Here is a 16,844-nt window from a genome sequence, read left to right as displayed (position 1 = left end):
TCCATGCTTATCAATGTGTCCTAGATCTGCGCCTCCCAAAGTATCCCCTCTGGAAGCTTTGTTTTCCCCACCTAACTCCCACCTGATGCAGGCATCTCTTCTTACCCTTCCATCATTGATGGGGTGCTCATCTGTTGAGCACCTGCTCCGTGCAGGCTGAGCTGGGGCAGGAGAGAGAGACAAAGAGGAACATGACAGGGCTGCTTCCCTTAGGAAGCTCCCATCGAGCCAGGCACCCGGGTCCAGCCAGCAGTGATTCCCATGCAGCCGGCTCTCCATGGCAAACGCAGCGCATCCATCTACAGCTTCCGTCCTGCTCAGCCCCATGCTGAGGTCCCAGGCTGAGCCCTGGGATGCACCCCAGGATGAGACTGCTGCGCTCCAGATGCCTAAGCACAGTCTAGTGGAGGTCAGAGGGCACATTTGAGCAAAGACTGAACATCGTGTAGGTGTCCACAAGTCAGGAAAGGAAAGGAAGCGCAGTCTCGGAGGAGAGAGCCACAGATCCAGGGTCGGAGGCCCGTGGCTACGTGGCTGTGGCCTGCGGCAAGGATCCCGTCTCCCTGGCTGGAGACGGGCATGGGGTAAGGCTGCAAAGGTGGCCAGGCCCGGGTGCTGTGGGGCTTTGGACACCATAAGCAGAGGGACAACTTGATTAGATCGTCATTTTGGGGGGATCCCCTGTGGGGAACAGGTAGGAGCAGGGAGAGGCCAGAGGAGAGCAGTCACCTAGCAGGCTTTCCCTGTGTGGCTCATGGGTGGTGGGAGGGTGTGGGCTCCAGCTCACGGAGCCTCCATCTACAGCTCCCTGGGCCACAGGCCAGGTCACTGGAAGCCGCGGCTCCTTCCATGTTGCTTCTCTTCCACTGCACAGATGCATTTGGTCTGAGCTTCCTTGCCACTCTGCCTTAACCAGGGGAGCAGCTCATCTTCACACAAGAGAAGGCAGTGGGTCTTCAGCAGCAGCCTTTGTCTTCATGCTGACCAGCAGGCTGCCTCCACGACTGAGGACCTACTACATTTTCTCCTTTAATCCTGCATTACTCGAGGCACGTATTAGCTCCACTTTACAGATGAGGAAACTGGGGCTCAGGAAGGTTGATAAACTTGTTCAGGGTCACCCTGTGGGATCATTCCCAGCTCTGTCTGAGAGCAAAGGCTGTGCCCTTTCTTCACCTGCCTGACATCACCCACCAAGGGCTGGAGATGCAGGGGCCTGGGTGGCCCCAAAGCCATCCCCACCAACACCAGCAAACTTAATTGTAGGGATGATCAGAGCCAGATGAGGAGTCCCTCCCTGCCCCGGTGAATAGGTCTCAGATGAACATAGGAGGCCCACAGTCCCCTCCTTACCCAGTAACCAAGCTCTTCTTATTCTGAATAAGGGGCTTATTCTGATCGTAAGCACTCTAGTGCCAAAACCAGCCCCATCCCACCTCAACAGTGATGGAGCGAAAGAAGACACCCTGGAGGAGAGGCCATTCCCTCCCTCCACCTCCGCCTTCTGTGAGCGGCACCCCGTAGTGGAAGCTGCGGTGCTACCAAGTTTCTCTTTACCCCTTTCGGGACAGGACAGAAGGACTCATGCTGGAGTGCAGGGCGGCCAACTCCCTGCTGAGTTCCACTCTGGAGTTGTCTGTGGCTAAAGACAGGAAGCTCACTTCCAGTGACTGTCCCCACAGGGTATAAAGGCCAGGCCTCCCTCCCCAGAATGGGGCAAATGTGAAAAATGAGGAACAGAGGAGATTTCAAAAAATAACTATAAGGCCAGACTGTAGATGAGAATTAAAACACTTTCATCTAATGAGTTCTAAAAATATTGCCCTTTTTCAAATGTAGAAGCTTGTACTTCTTGAGAAAAAACAAAAAAAGAAGAAGGCTCAGGTCAGAAAAGGATTTTGACTTTTTCCTCTTAGGATTCTGGCAAACAGTGGATCTGGTAAATTTGCATAAAGTTGAAAGGTATATTTTAGTGATTTTCTGGGATTCTCTGAAATGAGTGTTTGTAGCAAGAGGCCTAGAGAAAGTGTTTTTCTTGTTTCCTTCCTTGGAACACTGCCATTTGGTTTTATGGTCCTCCATCCCAAAGGACTGTGTGTCTCTCCCCACATCCATCTTCTTCCTGAGCAGGTGACTTGCACCCCACGCCCCGCCCTGTGTCTTTGCCTCTTTGCCTGTCTTTTTAATTTTTGCCCTTCTGTCTCATGGTCACCTCTCTATTCCCTCCTCCTGCCTGCCCTGCTGGCCTATAACCAACCAAGATATGGAACAAATGCATGCTTTTATCTTGCAAAACACAGTATTCCTAATCTGTCATCTCAAAAGAAAGCTACTGGAATGTCTTATGCTTATTTTTTAAACCCCTCAATGTAATGACCATCTTCCTGTGCCCCTCCATTTCTGTTAAGACTTCTGAGGCTCCAGGGTATCGGTAGGCAGGATTTCTACCTGGCCTCATTTTCGTCCTTACTGAAACCATGAGGCTCGTTGAGGAGGTGGATTAACCGGATGGGGAGCCCATAGCAAAACCAACCATATCAGTTCTGCTTCTATTTATGGGACCAGCGGGGACACTCCAAGTCCCTGCCTGGCCCTTTGCTGGGTCAGGATGGCTGCCTTGATGCTATTAAAGCTACCGAAGTGAACCAACGCAGATCCTCCTGCTAGCACAGCCTATGGCACCGCAGTTAGGACTGAGTGGTTGGGGCAGCAGGATCTGAGCCAGAGTCCTTGCCAGTTGCATGACTTGCCCCAAATGTTTTGGCCAGCCTATGCCTCAGTTTACCCACCTATGAAATAAGGCTACTGCAAGGGCCCACCATACCATGAAGCATGGATTATACAAGTCCACGGCAGCCACCATGATGGGCTTTTCCCACCAACCCAGCTGTGTTGAGCAAAAGAGCCCCCAAATCAGGTTAAGGTCGAAACCAGCTGGAGAGCTTTGTGAGCGGCTGCAAGGGGGCATGTGCCGGTTATTCCTGCAAACACACCTAAGAAGCGCTCTCACCCATCCTGCAGCCATCAGCATAGGAGCTGGGCTGGAGAAAGGAGAAAGTCTCTCGCTCCGCAGGACTGGGAGGGTGAGTGGAAGCCACCCAGCACCACACACTGGCCTTCCTGCCCCAGCCCTACTCACCCCTTCCTCTCTCCAGTTTGATGCACTCCCCCACCCCACTGTCCCTTCTCTGCTGGCCTCTCCCAAGCCCTCTCACCCTTGCTGTGCAGACGGCGGCCACATAGCACCCTCTGTCATCTGGAGCCGGCACAGGCACACTGGTCTGCTTGCGTGCAAATCACTGCAGCTCCCTTCTCTACCCACCTCCCTTCCTCCACTCCGCATACAGCCTGAGACTTACATCCCTGCTCATTATTAATGAAACGTCTGTCTCCTCACAAGTAGCTCTGCCCTGAGATGCTCAGACCCTCTTTCAGGGTTTAACCAAAAATAAACAGGACACTCACCCTTCCTAATTTAAGGAGCGAACCAAGCCACTGCTGACTTTGACCCTGACAGCACCTGGCTCCCTTTCCCTGGCCCACTGAACTAGCCCTCCCTCCCTTGGGGTCTCCTGCCTAAAGGCAGCGGGGTTGCCCATCACACCTGTACAGCTGTGGGATCTTTGGGTCTATGACCTCCTTGTCATCGCTCTGGTGGTTTAAAGGTGCTTTGAGGCAAGGTACTGACCGTTCCCTCTCAGGAGTCCAGGGCTGGGCATGGAACAAGGTAATAGCAGAACAAGAGGTGGAAACAAGCCCATTTCACATGCAATATGCTACTCTCTGCCCCCATGTGGAGTTACTTATTGAATAAACAACAATAATACTAAGAGCTAAAATTTAGTGGGTTCTTACTACAGTGCCAAGCTCTGGCACAAGACACTGCATAACTCTTACATGAACTCATTTAAACAGCACACCAGCCCTGTACAATAGCTACTATAATATCTATAACATTAACATCTTCCAGCACAGAGAATTTGCACATGGTCAGGTGGCCAGTGAATGACGGAGCCAGAAGCCCAGCCAGGCACTCTGACTTCAGGGCCTCCCTTCTTATCCCCTAAACAATATGAGCTCCAGCTGAGAAGTGGGCTTCCCAGTGCCCCAAACCTTTGCAGGGGACCTCTGAAGTCAGCTAGTTCAGGGTTCCCCCCACCCCCACGTTAGGAGCAGAACTGAAACAGCCTCCAGCACACCTTCCTCTGAGCTACATGCCATCATCCTAAACCTGCGTCTTGCTCCTTGTTCCTCTTTTCTCTCTGTCCCCAACCTCCTTGGAGACATGTCTGTGCGATTGTGCTGCCAAATATATCGGATGCCACATCCTTTAACAATCCCACTTGTGGCCGGGCACGGTGGCTGACGGCTGTAATCCCAGCACTTTGGAGGCTAAGGTGGGCGGATCACCTGAGGTCAGGCGTTTGAGACCAGCCTGGCCAACACGACGAAACCCCATCTCCACCAAAAGTACCAAAAAATATCAGCCAGGCATGGTGGCAGGTGCCTGTAATCCCACCTATTTAAAAGGCTGAGGCAGGAGAATCGCTTGAACCTGGGAGGCGGAGGCTGCAGTGAGCCTACATTGCGCCATTGCACTCCAGCCTGGGTGACAAGAGCGAGACTCTGTCTCAAAAAAAAAAAAAAAAATCCCATTTGCATCTTGCCCCACATCTTCTTAATATAGACCTAAGGGGAGGCAGGGAGGGTCTGAAGAGGGGGAAAGCACACCTACATTAATTAAATCACATATATGTAATTAACACATCTACAGGATTGCCAGATAAAATACAGGATGCCCTGTTAAATGTGAATTTCAGATAAACATACTTACACTACCATTTTTTAATTTATCTGAAATTTACATTTAACAGGGCCTACTGTTCTTTGATTTGCTAAGTCTGGAAACCCTACCCATATCCCAGCTCTGCTGCTTACTAGCTATGTGATGTTGGGCAAGTAACTTGACTACTTTGTGGCTGGTTCCTCACCTCCAAAATATGCATCATCATTGTATCTACCTTATATAGAGCTGTGAGGATTAAAGGATATTTGTAAAGTACACAGAAGAGTTCTTGCTGCGTGGTAAGCCCTATATCAATGTTAGCTATTATTCATATTATTGGTGCTGTTTTTTTATGACTGCATCCAAGGTAATATACTAGGCAATGGGAGACAGGCAAAGAGGCGCCAAGACTCCTACCCTGCAACTGTAGGGAACCTGAAACAGGTCCACAAGTCAATGCAATAGAGATGTGGTGAGGACCAGTGTAAGAGGTGCTCAGGTGGGGAGGGAGCTTCTAATTCAGTGGGATCAGGCAAGGCACCAGGCAACAAGTATTGATTAAGTGCTCACTATGCCAGGCACTGTACTAAGTACTAGAGAGAGAATTTGGCAAGGACCAGCCCTCAAGGAGCTCACAGCCTCAGGGGAACAGCAGGTGGTAATGGCGCCAGGCACCACATGTACCTGCTGAGGCGGGCACATGGTCTTATGGCAGTGCAGAGGCTGCAGGTGGGAGAGTCAGGGGTTGAGATTGAGAGAAGACTTTGTGGAGGAGGCGACAATAGCCTGAGTCTTAAAGAATAACCAAGAGTTAACAAGGCATGATAGGCCTTCGAGCTGATTGAAAAGAGGCTGGGATTCCAGCCAGTTAAGACTCAGGCAAGGAGATTCCCAGCAAAGGGAACTTCACAAGCCAAAGCGTGTATTTGTAAAAGGGCAGGCTATCCTCATAGAAGAGTCAATGGTCACACAGGAGAAAGCTGCAGAGACGAGACCTCACTGGAGAGAACCGGGGAAGGCCCCCATGATGAGGAATTGATTTTTGTGCTGGAGCAGTGGGAACCATTGAACATTGTGAGCAGCAGACTGAGCTTCCAGAACAGTCACCTGGCCATAGTGGAGGGAGAATGGATCGGAGGGAAGTGGAGAGACAGTTGATGCCGTGGGCCCAGTTCTGAATCAAACAGCAGGGGACTACTGGGTTACATCAGTTAGCTTTTGCTGCTGCAGGGGAGAAAAAGTAATATATTTTCCTCATTCATTACAAGGTTTGCAGCTGACACCCGTGTAACAAAAGATAGATTAACAAGAGAAAAGTGCAACAGATGTATTTAACCAAAGTTTTATGTGAGCTTTCAGAAATGAAGGCCCAAATGCCATGGGAAAATTGTGTATTTGTAGGCTTATGTTCAACAAAGAATGGGCAGTTGTGCAGAAATGTGATTGGACAAAAAAGGGGGTATGACCTCATGGTAACAAACCGGAAGAACTTAGCAAGGCCTTGCCTGCATTCCTCTTGGAGTTCCTGTACGCCGTTTCCTTCCTCTGAGTATAGGGCAGGATCCCTCTGGAATGAGGATCTCATGACCTAGTTTCAGGGGAGATGGGTCAAAGAATTTTTTACAGCGAGCTCTCGCCCAGGAAGGCAGGGGATTGGAGAGTAACCTTTCTGCTTCTGCTGTTTTCTCAACTTCTAAGATGCGATATCTTGGAGTATTGTGTTCTGAGCGCAGATACTGCATAATAAGCCACTCCAAAACTGTGAGTCAGCAATCTGGGCTGAGCTCAGCTGAGACGGCTCATCTCTGCTCCACGTGGGGCTCACATGTGCCCCTGCAGCCCATAAGCAGTGTGTGCCTCAGTTGACACAGAATGTGGGGGGCCCAGAGGGAGGGGATGCCAAGCCAGGCAGGGCAGCGTGGAATCACCCACGGGAGGAGCAGCAGGGTCTTCACCCAGCTCCCAGCAGGGCAAAGCAGGGAAAAGGACATAGACCTCTGCTTTACCAAGGGGACAATCTGGGACTTCTAAGTCCCAGCTCCCCTGCCCGTCTATCGCCTTTCAAAGGAATGAGCGCAGTCTGCTTAGAGAACCAATAACACGCCGCATCATCCATCAGACCCTTTACAAAGCATTTTCTCATGTTACATCTTCCTTGACCCTGGCAACTATACAGTGAATCTGGTTTTGTTATTTTATTTCATATTTTACAAATAAGGACACTGAGGCACAGAGAAGCTAAGCAGTTTTCCCATGGCCACAAGCCAGTAAACATAGCACCCAGGATTCGAACCCAAGCTGCCCGACCTTCAAGTTAGCAAAGCAAAAGGAAAGGGGCAGGCCCGGCACGGTGGTTCATGCCTGTAATCCCAGCATTTTGGGAGACCAAGGCAGGTGGATCACCTGAGGTCAGGAGTTCGAGACCAGCCTAGCCAACATGGTGAAACCCCATCTCTACTAAAAATACAAAAATTAGCCGGGCATGATGGTGGGCACTTGTAATCCCAGCTACTCAGGAGGCTGAGGCAGGAGAATCGCTTGAATCCAGGAGGCAGAGGGTGCAGTGAGCCGAGATCATGCCATTGCACTCCAGCCTGGGCAACAAGAGTGAAACTCTGTCTCAAAAAAGATAAATAAATAAAAAATGGAAAGGGGCAATTGGGGAAGAGCAATTTACTCCAACAAATGCAGGTGGCTCTTATCCACAGGAGGAATTGAGGTAAGAAGTGATGAAAAGCAAGGCCAAAGAGTCAGCAGTGGCCAAGAAGTTCAGACTATTTAGATGGCAATGAGGGACTTTCAGAGGATTTGAAACAGAGGAATGCTAGACATTCAGCACATGGTGGGTGAATTACTGGTTGACTGGATAGGTGAATATTCAGACTTCTGTAACAGTCACTCTGGAAAAGCACAGAGGACTAGGAGGTGGAGGGGAGAAGCACTATTGTAATCCAAGCACAAAAGGATGATGGCTGAGCCAGGAAGCCTGTGGGAATGGAAAGAGACAAATCTGAGCGATACTTCAGAGGGTTAACCAGGCTAGTTGGCAAGCCAGGGTGACTGAGAGTGGAATCCAGAAAGACCCCCAGATTTCTGACTTGGTCCCCAAACAGTGGGGCCATTCTCCAAAATACAGAATATGGGGATGGATGGGCGTCTGGGAGAGGTGGTGAGTGTGGTGTCACACCTGCTGAGCTTCGAAGGCCCATGGACAGTTGGGTCATGACTCTGGAGCTCAAGAGAGAGGTCTGGCCTGAGATGCTTCTTTGGAATTTATCAGCTTAAAGATGTGAGTTGAGTTCACAGAAAAGTGAAGGTTTTCCATTAGATAGTGTGTCAAATGAGATATGGCCAGCAAGAGCTAAGTAGGGAAGACCAGCATTTAAGGGGTGGGAAGAAAACAAAAAGTAACAACCAGAGAGGAAGGAGAAAAGCCAGGAGGGAATCCCGGAGGCCAATTTAGGATGTATCTATTCCCTGCCCAGTGTTACTTTCCTTCTAGTACTTATCAACACCTAACCTTATATTATGTATGTATTTGTGTATTCATTTATTGTCTGTCTCTCCCACTAGAAGGTAAACTCCACTAGGGCAGAAACTTCTTGTCCCTAGTGTTTAGAAAGGGCCTGGCGTATAGTAGGTGCTCAATACGAATTTCTCCAAACATTGTTCGGCTACCACTGGGAAGCTGACTCTTAAAACCAGGTCAGCTCCCTCTTGTCTCTACATCCTGCAGTTCTCCATTGTGGCCATTAGGTGGCGCATCTGTATAAGTGAGGAAACAGGAGGCTGGGATTACACGCAGCCCGGAACCTGAGAACCGGGCAAAACCACAAAAGGCAGCAAGGAGCTGGGCGGACTACAAACAACATTCGTCCGTTCCCTTAGCAGACATCGCCAAAGCACCAACTGCGAGCCAGGCTCATGCTTCCTGGGGCCCTCTGAAATTCAGATTGCGGGGAGGGAAGGGAGGAGAGTACCTGCCAGGTCTGAATGCCCCCTGGGACAGGCAGAGAGCCTGCTTCGCAGAGCTGTAGGGCCAGGACAAAGGCAGGGGTTAATGGAAGGGCTGCTGCAGCTGCAAGGATAGTCTGGGAGCTGCTCTAACTCCAACAGAACATGTTGTAGGGTCAAAATCTCGAGTCTAAATTCCAACTTCACCACTTATGGCTGTGTGGTCTTTGCCAAGTAATTTGCCCTCTCTGAGTCTTAGCTTCTTAACCTATAAAATGAAGACCCTAATAGTCCCTGCCTCAAAAGATATTGAGAATAAAATGAGAGGACCTTGGCTCAGCACTTTTCACACAGCCACAAACCTAAATATTATTCCTAAAAATTAGACATAATAACCTACATTTGTATAGCCTTTTACAATGTTCTCTGTGTATCTTTCATATTGTAAGGTAATCCTCATGATAACCCTGCAAGATAGGTATTTTTATTATCTCACTTCCCAGATAAGAGGATTAAGGTTGTCGGATTATATATCTTGTCCACAATCATATGGCTCACAAAGTGATCGACTCAAGTCCAGTTCTGCTCAGCAAATGCATATGCCACCCTGTGCCCTGTGCAGCAGGCAGGCACTCTGCTGGGAGATGGGGATCCGGATGGAGATCACGGTTCAGGGAAGAGACACACACAGAGAGATTTCCAGAGGATGCGGTAGCTAGTGAGTCGGGGGATGCCCAGGATGCTGTGGGATCATAGACAGAAGCCCTATACACTTGGCCCAACTGGCAGATTCTAGAAAGGCCGCTCAGAGAGGGTGCCCTCTGAACTAAGTCTCAAAGGGTGTGTAAGAGTGACCCAGGAGAAGACCAGTGGTCCAGGAGAACGCCAGCATTCCAAGCTAAAGAAACGGCATACACAAAGGAAGCTGTTCTGAAACAAGATCGTGTAACTCCAAAGCTAGTAAGCAGGGAGCAGTCTGCCCCTTTCTCTGGCCGGGCCCAGGGGAGCGAAGGGAGCAGCAAGCCTGTGAAGGGATCAAGGGTCCCCACACGTGCTCTTTGTCCAGCGAGCCTTCCCTTCATAGCACTTGTCAGTTTGTCATGATTTCTACCTCGGAACCCTTAGAGCAGCAAGCCTGTGAAGGGATCAAGGGTCCCCACACGTGCTCTTTGTCCAGCGAGCCTTCCCTTCATAGCACTTGTCAGTTTGTCATGATTTCTACCTCGGAACCCTTAGAGCAGCACTCCTCCAGCTTGAAAATGTATGTGAATTGTCTGGGGTCTTTTCAAAGGCAGATTCTGACTTAGGAGGTCTGAGGTGGAGCACAAGAGTCTGCTTTTCTAACAAGCTCCCAGGAGGTGCCAAGGCTGCACACATGTCCATCTTGGGCACTGGCCTGGAGTGGCAAGGGCCTCCCCATCAGCTCTAAGATGGCAGGCCGTGTATGGCTTCACTCAGCTATCATAGCCTCAGCTTGTGACATGGAGGAGGCTGGTGAGAGAAAGGTTGGGAGGGAAGGAGGCAGGAGGGCAGGACAAATGGCAGGCTGACTGCAGGGCTGCAGCGGGGAACCTGGGGATGGAGAAGATGCTGAAGGTGTGGGAGATGCACCCCGAGGCTTCGGCATCCTCCCTCCACAGTAGTCAGTGCTGGAGCTCCTAGCACCGACTCTCCCAGAGCCCCTGGGTCTGCGGCAGAACAAAATCAAAGAACCCACGAACGTCCTTCTCCCCACTCAGCCAAGTGTCTCTGATCTGTCACCATGCTCGGCCTGCCGCCCTCTCCCATCCTGTGTTCCAGACAAATCAGAGGACAGTAGCCACGGAGAAACAGGCTGAGAACCAGCTCCCAGCACCAAGCCCCCCTCAGCCAGGCTTCCCTCTCTCGAGGAGAGACAGGGAGCACCAACCCTGATGCCACAGCAGCGCAGAGTTCCTACAGCGCTGTCCCAGCTGCCTCAGAAGGGCTCCTGCTTTGCGCTCCTCCCTCCCACTACTCACGCAGCCCGCTCCCAACTGTACCCAATGCACACACACATGCATGCACACACACACACATATACACACATACACACACATACACATGTATACACACGCACACACATACATACACATGTATACACACGTACATCTACATGCACATATATACACATACATATATACATATACACATACACACATACACACATATACATGCATATACATATACACATACACACGTGTACACACATATACACATACACACATATACACACATGTACACACATATATACACACACACACATACACACACACAAGATTTAAAACGCTGACCTCAGAAGCCAAAGCCCATGATAATCGCCCCCCGGCCCCATCCCCACTCCCCTTCTGAGATTCTTTTATTTAACAAATAATATTCAACAAATATTTCTTTAGCGCCTACTGTGTGATACAGCAATATCACAATGACCAAGATAGATAAGGTCTTTGTTGTCCTTTCTAGAACGGTGACAGATAATAAATGAACCCAGTGATCCAGAAAGTGCAGGGGTGGGTAGTGGAGAATCACTGAGGGGCTCTTGAAGCTGCACCTTCATTGACAGGAAGAGCCAGCAGAGTGAGGAACAGGAAAGAGCATAACAGACAGACAAGAGCAGGGCAAGCCCGGCCCCGGAAGGAGCTGGGTTTGCTGAGCAGCAGAGACACAGTGGGGCCAGGGCCTGCTGCGTAAGGAGTGGTTGGAACAGACCGAGGCCCCAGGGGCAGCGAGGGCCGTAAGTGCCGGTGCTTGCAGGCAACACCTACTCTCCTTCAGCGGGAAGCCCCTGGAGGGTTTGGTGTTCGTGATAGACCCACTCTGCCAGCATTGTGGGGAACTCGCTGCTCATTGAGTCAAATGAGAACCAGTCTTGCTCTCCAAAGGGCTGGGTGTCTATGAGGTTCTCCACCATGCAGTATGGGGGCAGGAGGGTGGTGCTGCTGGTCCCCCACCCCTCCAGCTGCCACCGATCAGCCATGCTCAGAGACCAACCATCCCAGGCTGATGGAGCATCGAGGAATTCCTGGAAGCCCAGCCAGGTCTCAGTTGGGTGACCAAGTGGACACTGGAGGAAATTCCCTCAGTGCTGTCCTTGTCCTGGCACCAAGAGAGTTTTTCCAGCCTGCTCAGACGAGGCTGGCCAACCTGGCAAACTGTCTCTAAAAAAAGGGGAGTATAGAGGTTAGAGAGAACCGTAGTGCGTGAAATAGATGAAAGCTTTACCTCTCCAGTTACAGCCAGGATGTGCGTCCCAAGCCCACCCTCACCCTTCTTTGCTCTCGTCACTGGTAACTTTGGGTCAGCCTCTTGTGCTCTCTGGCCTCAATTTCCCTCTCCCCATGCCACCTCTCCACCCAAGACCCCATTGTCTTTGGCAGCAGAACTTGGGGAAAGCTTTTGGGGGCTCCCTCCCACACACAGGGAAAGGGACGGGTGCCCCCACCGCCCACCCACACAAGGCAAAGTCTGCAGAGCTGGGCAGGTAGGGGCAGAGCAGGGAGGGAGACTGAAGCTGTCTGCTCCAGTCCTGGCCAATGGGAGAGTAAACTTTAAAGAGCTCAGCATCCCGTGATGATGTGTTTCTTTCATAATCAATGCCCCAGGAGCCAGCTGGGTGCAGGAGTGTCGCTCAGCCACCCCCAGCTAAGGCCGCACTGTGGCCTCTCAGGCCGGCTTCCAGCTCTGGGGACCCACTCTGCCTGGAATCCGCTCAGTCCTCCCCAGGCCTCAGTGCCCCAACAGTTAATGCCATTTTTTTCCTGACTGACAACAAGCACAACACCAAAACAGTCAACTATTTTTATCTCCGGATTAATCACGAAAAGGCTAACGCTTCCACCTTCCTTGTGATTAAAAATTAGAAGCCCAAACTCTATAGTGGTTGAGGATAATAACCAATCCTGCGAGGGGGTGATGAACAATACATCTCCAGGCGGGGACCGCTCTGAAACTTCCTCCCCTCGCCACTGCCTGGCCCAGCCTGGCCGCGTCTGAATGGGGAGGTAATGAGGAGCCCCCTTCCACACCAGACACAGCTGCCAAGAGCGACTGCTGATTTCTCTTCAGCCTGCTGGCCCCCAAACATCCTCCCTCCTCACCAACCCCCACCCCCCCAGCCCCCACCCCCATCTGGTGTGCAGTGAAGCGAAGACCAATCAATAATGCATGGCTACATGAATACCCAGCATGATAACCACTTATTTGGGAAGATGTAATCAGGCCCCATTCTGAGGGTGGATGTATGTGTGTGGCTGTGCGTGTGCCTGAGCACTCCCACAACATGCCCCACTCCCTCCTCCCTCGTCCGCGCTGCCTCTAATCCGATATTCCAGTAACACAACACTCCAGCCACAAGGAGGAAGGGCCCGTCCTCTGGGTCTTGGATTCTCGGGAGGCCTTGGTGGCTGCACTGTGCTCAGAGCAAGCAGAGGCTCCTGCCCCTCAGCCGAGTCCAGAGCCCAGAAAGCTGGTCCTGCCATGGGACCCCCTGGGGAGCTCCCCGAAGTCCTGATGCCTGGGGTCCCCTCCAGAGACTGGGACTTGGCTGCTCAGGGTGTGGCCCGCAGTGAGGTTTTAAAACCTCTGCAGAGGAGCATGCAGTCAAGGCTTCAAACCCCTGTCCAAGGCCCAGTAAATGTCTGTGCTGGAGAGCAGTCAGCTCCCAGATCCTCTGAGCTCTCACGTTTGCACCTGAAGCCACCCTGAGAGAAGGGGCTTCCTGCTCCACCCTCTGCTCTCAGGCACTTTCCACAGTCACTGGGAAGGCTGAGGCCCCAGGCATCCAGGCTGTCCCCAGGGCTCCACGTGGCTCTTTTTCCAGGCCCTCAGCTAGCTCATGGAGCCCGAGCTCCTCCATCCTGGTCGGGGAGGCTGCCTTGAAGAAAGAAGGGTGAAGGCTGGCCACCGCTGAGCCCTGCTCTTCCTGCTGGAAGTCCCCCACCCACCGCGTGGAGATGCAATTCCCCTCCGCCACAAGCGGTTGCACCCACCCCCACTTGGTGGAAAGCCCTGAGCCGCCTCCGTTTTGCCCTGTGGCCAGGCCCACCCCAAGGAGGCCCATGGGCACTAATGAAAGTGTGTGGGGTGGGCGGCTGGGGGGTTGTCTTCTCCATCCATCCCATTCCTGCCTGCTTCCTCCCGGCTCAAGAGCCCAGGGCCAGGCAGGGTCGCCTGAGGCAGACTCTGTTCCTGAGCCAGGATCTCGGTGGAGTCCGGGGCTCGCTGCCCCTGGGGTCAGTGATGGCTTCTCGGAAGCCCTGGGAGGTTGCTTATTCCTCAGGAAATGGCACTGCTGTGCTGTTAGTGTGGGAGCAGGCCTCCAAGGCTGGGCAGGGAGGGCAAGGCAGCTGTTCTGAAGGTTTGCTTCTTGGCTTCTTACCGGCCCCCATGGGGGCTTCCTGTCCCTCCTGGAGCTTTCACAGAAGCCGGAGTGGACTAGGAGAAGGGCTGACGGGGCGATCCCCTGAGAAGGGGAGGGAAGCTCCCATGCAGGCTGAGGCTGGAAGGCTGAGCCAGTGGAGTCAGGACAGGCCCGGAGCTGTGACTGTTCAGCTCTGAACTTCTCCAGCCCAGAGCCCCGAGCACAGAGCCTGCATAGAAGGGCGGGTTTCTCTGGCCACCAGGCAGAGAGGACCCTTTGTGCTAGGTTCCCACGCCCCCATTATCCAACTACCCCTTCTGTGTTTGCTGTGTACACAGACAGCTCACGTCTTGATGTGTCCGGAGGCCCTGGGCCTCTCTCAGCCTCCAGAGCTGGTGGGCCCAGCTCCTCCTGGGGTAAGGGAAACAGGGATTCCTCAGAGGACAGTCGCCTCACCTCCTGTCCCTTCTGTGGCTTGTCCAGGGAGCAGCAGAGGCCTGAGACTCTCAACGTGTCCCCAAGCACAAGCATGGGAAAGGCCCCGTGTCCTAAGGCAAGGCACTTCAGATTTCTGGGTCTCTCCTCCAAACCATGATCATCCACCATCCTTCAGCCCATGGTCCTCATTGGAATCAAAGGGTGACCCCAGTGGGGCCAGCAAACGTCAGTGGAGTTTCCCCAGCACAGGGCTCTGTGCTGGGCTCTGCGGAGACCGTGCTCCGACGCGGATGGCCCTCTTCCTGGCACTCAGGATCCCTTGACGGGAGCCACCCGTCTCTGACCCTACTACAAAATGCAGTGGGAAGGCTGGGACAGGAGAGAATCAGGCTGCCTCTGGGGACGAAGGGGCTGGAGCCGCTCTGGAGGAGTGAGGAGCTCAGGAGATGCCAGCGCTTACACAGCCCTCCGAAGCGCTGGCTCCACTGTGAAGGGCTGCCCTGTACCCTGCTCCCTGCCAGGGAAGGGGCCGGCCTGGTGCTCCCAGGTTCCCTGGGCCTGGCCTCCAGCCCTGGCTCTGCCACCATGTGACCTTGAGCCAGTCACTAATCTTGCCGGAACTCAGCTTCCGGATCTGTGTCATTGGGGTGGTAATGTTGACCTCACCAGACTGTTGTGAGGACTAACTCAGACAGCAGGTGTGACAGTGCTTCATTTAAAGAAAAAAGAAAAGCCAGGTGCCATGGCTCACGCCTGTAATCCCAGCACTTTGGGAGGCTGAGGCGGGTGGATTATCTGAGGTCAGGAGTTCGAGACCAGCCTGGCCAACATGGTGAAACCCCATCTCTACTAAAAATACAAAAATTAACCAGGTGTTGGCCGGGCATGGTGGCTCAGGCCTGTAATCCTCGCACTTTGGGAGGCAAGGCAAGCAGATCACCTGAGGTCAGGAGTTCAAGACCAGCCTGGCCAACATGTTGAAACCCCATCTCTATTTAAAATAAAAAAAAAAAATTAGCCGGGCATGGTACCATGTGCTTGTAGTCCCAGCTACTTGGGAGGCTAGGGCAGGAGAATCACTTGAACCTGGGAGGCAGAGGTTGCAGTGAGCCGAGATCATGCCACTGCACTCCAGCCTGGGTGACAGAGAGAGACTTCATCTCGAAAAAAGAAAAAAGAAGTTAAAAAGAAGCCACAGACATCGCCTGGGCCACAGAGCTCTGCTTCTGGGTCTGGGAGTGCAGGCTGAGGCTGCTAGCCCTGTCCCCTCTTGACAGGCCCTGAGCAGGGATGCGATGACTGGCAGGAATATCCTCCACTGTAAGCACGCAGTGCACATGTCAGGGATCACTGTGGGTGCTGCTCTCATCATTACGATACAAGCGGATGATGCGTTTTATTAATGTATGATAATTATTGTTTGTCGTCATCTCCACAAAATCCTCCCAGCCTGCCTGCCGTCCTGCCCGAGGGGGGAGCCTCGGCCTGACCTCACTGCTTCTCTCCCCGCAGTGCCGCCTGATGACCCCGTCATCCTGGGGGGCCCTGTGATCAGCCTGCGTGCGGGGGACCCTCTCAACCTCACCTGCCACGCAGACAATGCCAAGCCTGCAGCCTCCATCATCTGGTTGCGAAAGGGAGAGGTCATCAATGGGGCCACCTACTCCAAGGTGAGGCCTGGAGGGGAGGGGGTGGGTGTGGATGGGCTTCAAGGGGAGTGGGTGGGGAGGGGGCTAGGTGGACAGGGAGTTGATGGGGAGGAGGCTAGGTAAGGAGGGGGCTAAAAGGAGCGGGGGCTGGATTAGGAGGGGACTAGGAGGGGTGAAGGTTAAGTAGAGAGGGGGCTAGGCGGGGGGCTAGATGGGGGCCTAAGAGGAGAGGGGCTGGGGGGTTAGGTAGCAAGGGGGATGGTGGGGGGCTGGTTGGGAGGGGCTGGGGGGGGTTAGGAAGAGAAGAGGATGGTGGGGGCTGGGGAGAGGGGCTGGGGGAGGTTACGTAGAGGGGAGGATAGTGGGGGGCTGGTTGGCAGGGGCTGGGGGGTTAGGTAGAGAGGAGGATAGTGAGGGGCTGGTTGGCAGGGGCTGGGGGATTAGGTAGAAAGGAGGATGGTGGGGGGCTGCTGGGGAGGGGCTGGGGTTAGGTAGAGGGGGGATAATGGGGGCTGGATGGGGAGGGAACCAGCTGCCCTGTCTCTCTGCAGCTGTCCCTCTCTCCTGCCCCTTTTGGTTTCTCTCACTCTTTGTCTCCTTGTATCTTTTTTTGCTCTCTCACTCTGTGTCACTTTTTCTC

At 52.8% G+C, this 16,844-nt stretch overlaps 1 protein-coding gene across 7 annotated transcripts in view; it reads left to right on the top strand.

Annotated features, from left to right (window-relative positions):
- The window catches only part of KIRREL3 (kirre like nephrin family adhesion molecule 3), a 584,878-nt gene that overhangs the window by 518,762 nt on the left and 49,272 nt on the right, over positions 1 to 16,844 (top strand). For all 7 annotated transcript variants that reach the window (XM_034934017.3, XM_034934018.3, XM_034934016.3 and 4 more), the window contains one exon: positions 16,068 to 16,225. In XM_034934017.3, coding sequence (XP_034789908.2) covers positions 16,068 to 16,225 — 158 coding nt within the window. The remainder of the gene's footprint in view (positions 1 to 16,067; positions 16,226 to 16,844) is intronic.

This window comes from Pan paniscus, chromosome 9, assembly GCF_029289425.2.
Source record: "Pan paniscus chromosome 9, NHGRI_mPanPan1-v2.0_pri, whole genome shotgun sequence".
NCBI lineage: Eukaryota > Metazoa > Chordata > Mammalia > Primates > Hominidae > Pan > Pan paniscus.
Note: the sequence above shows the minus strand (reverse complement) of the source record. Positions and strands in the feature narration are given on the sequence as shown.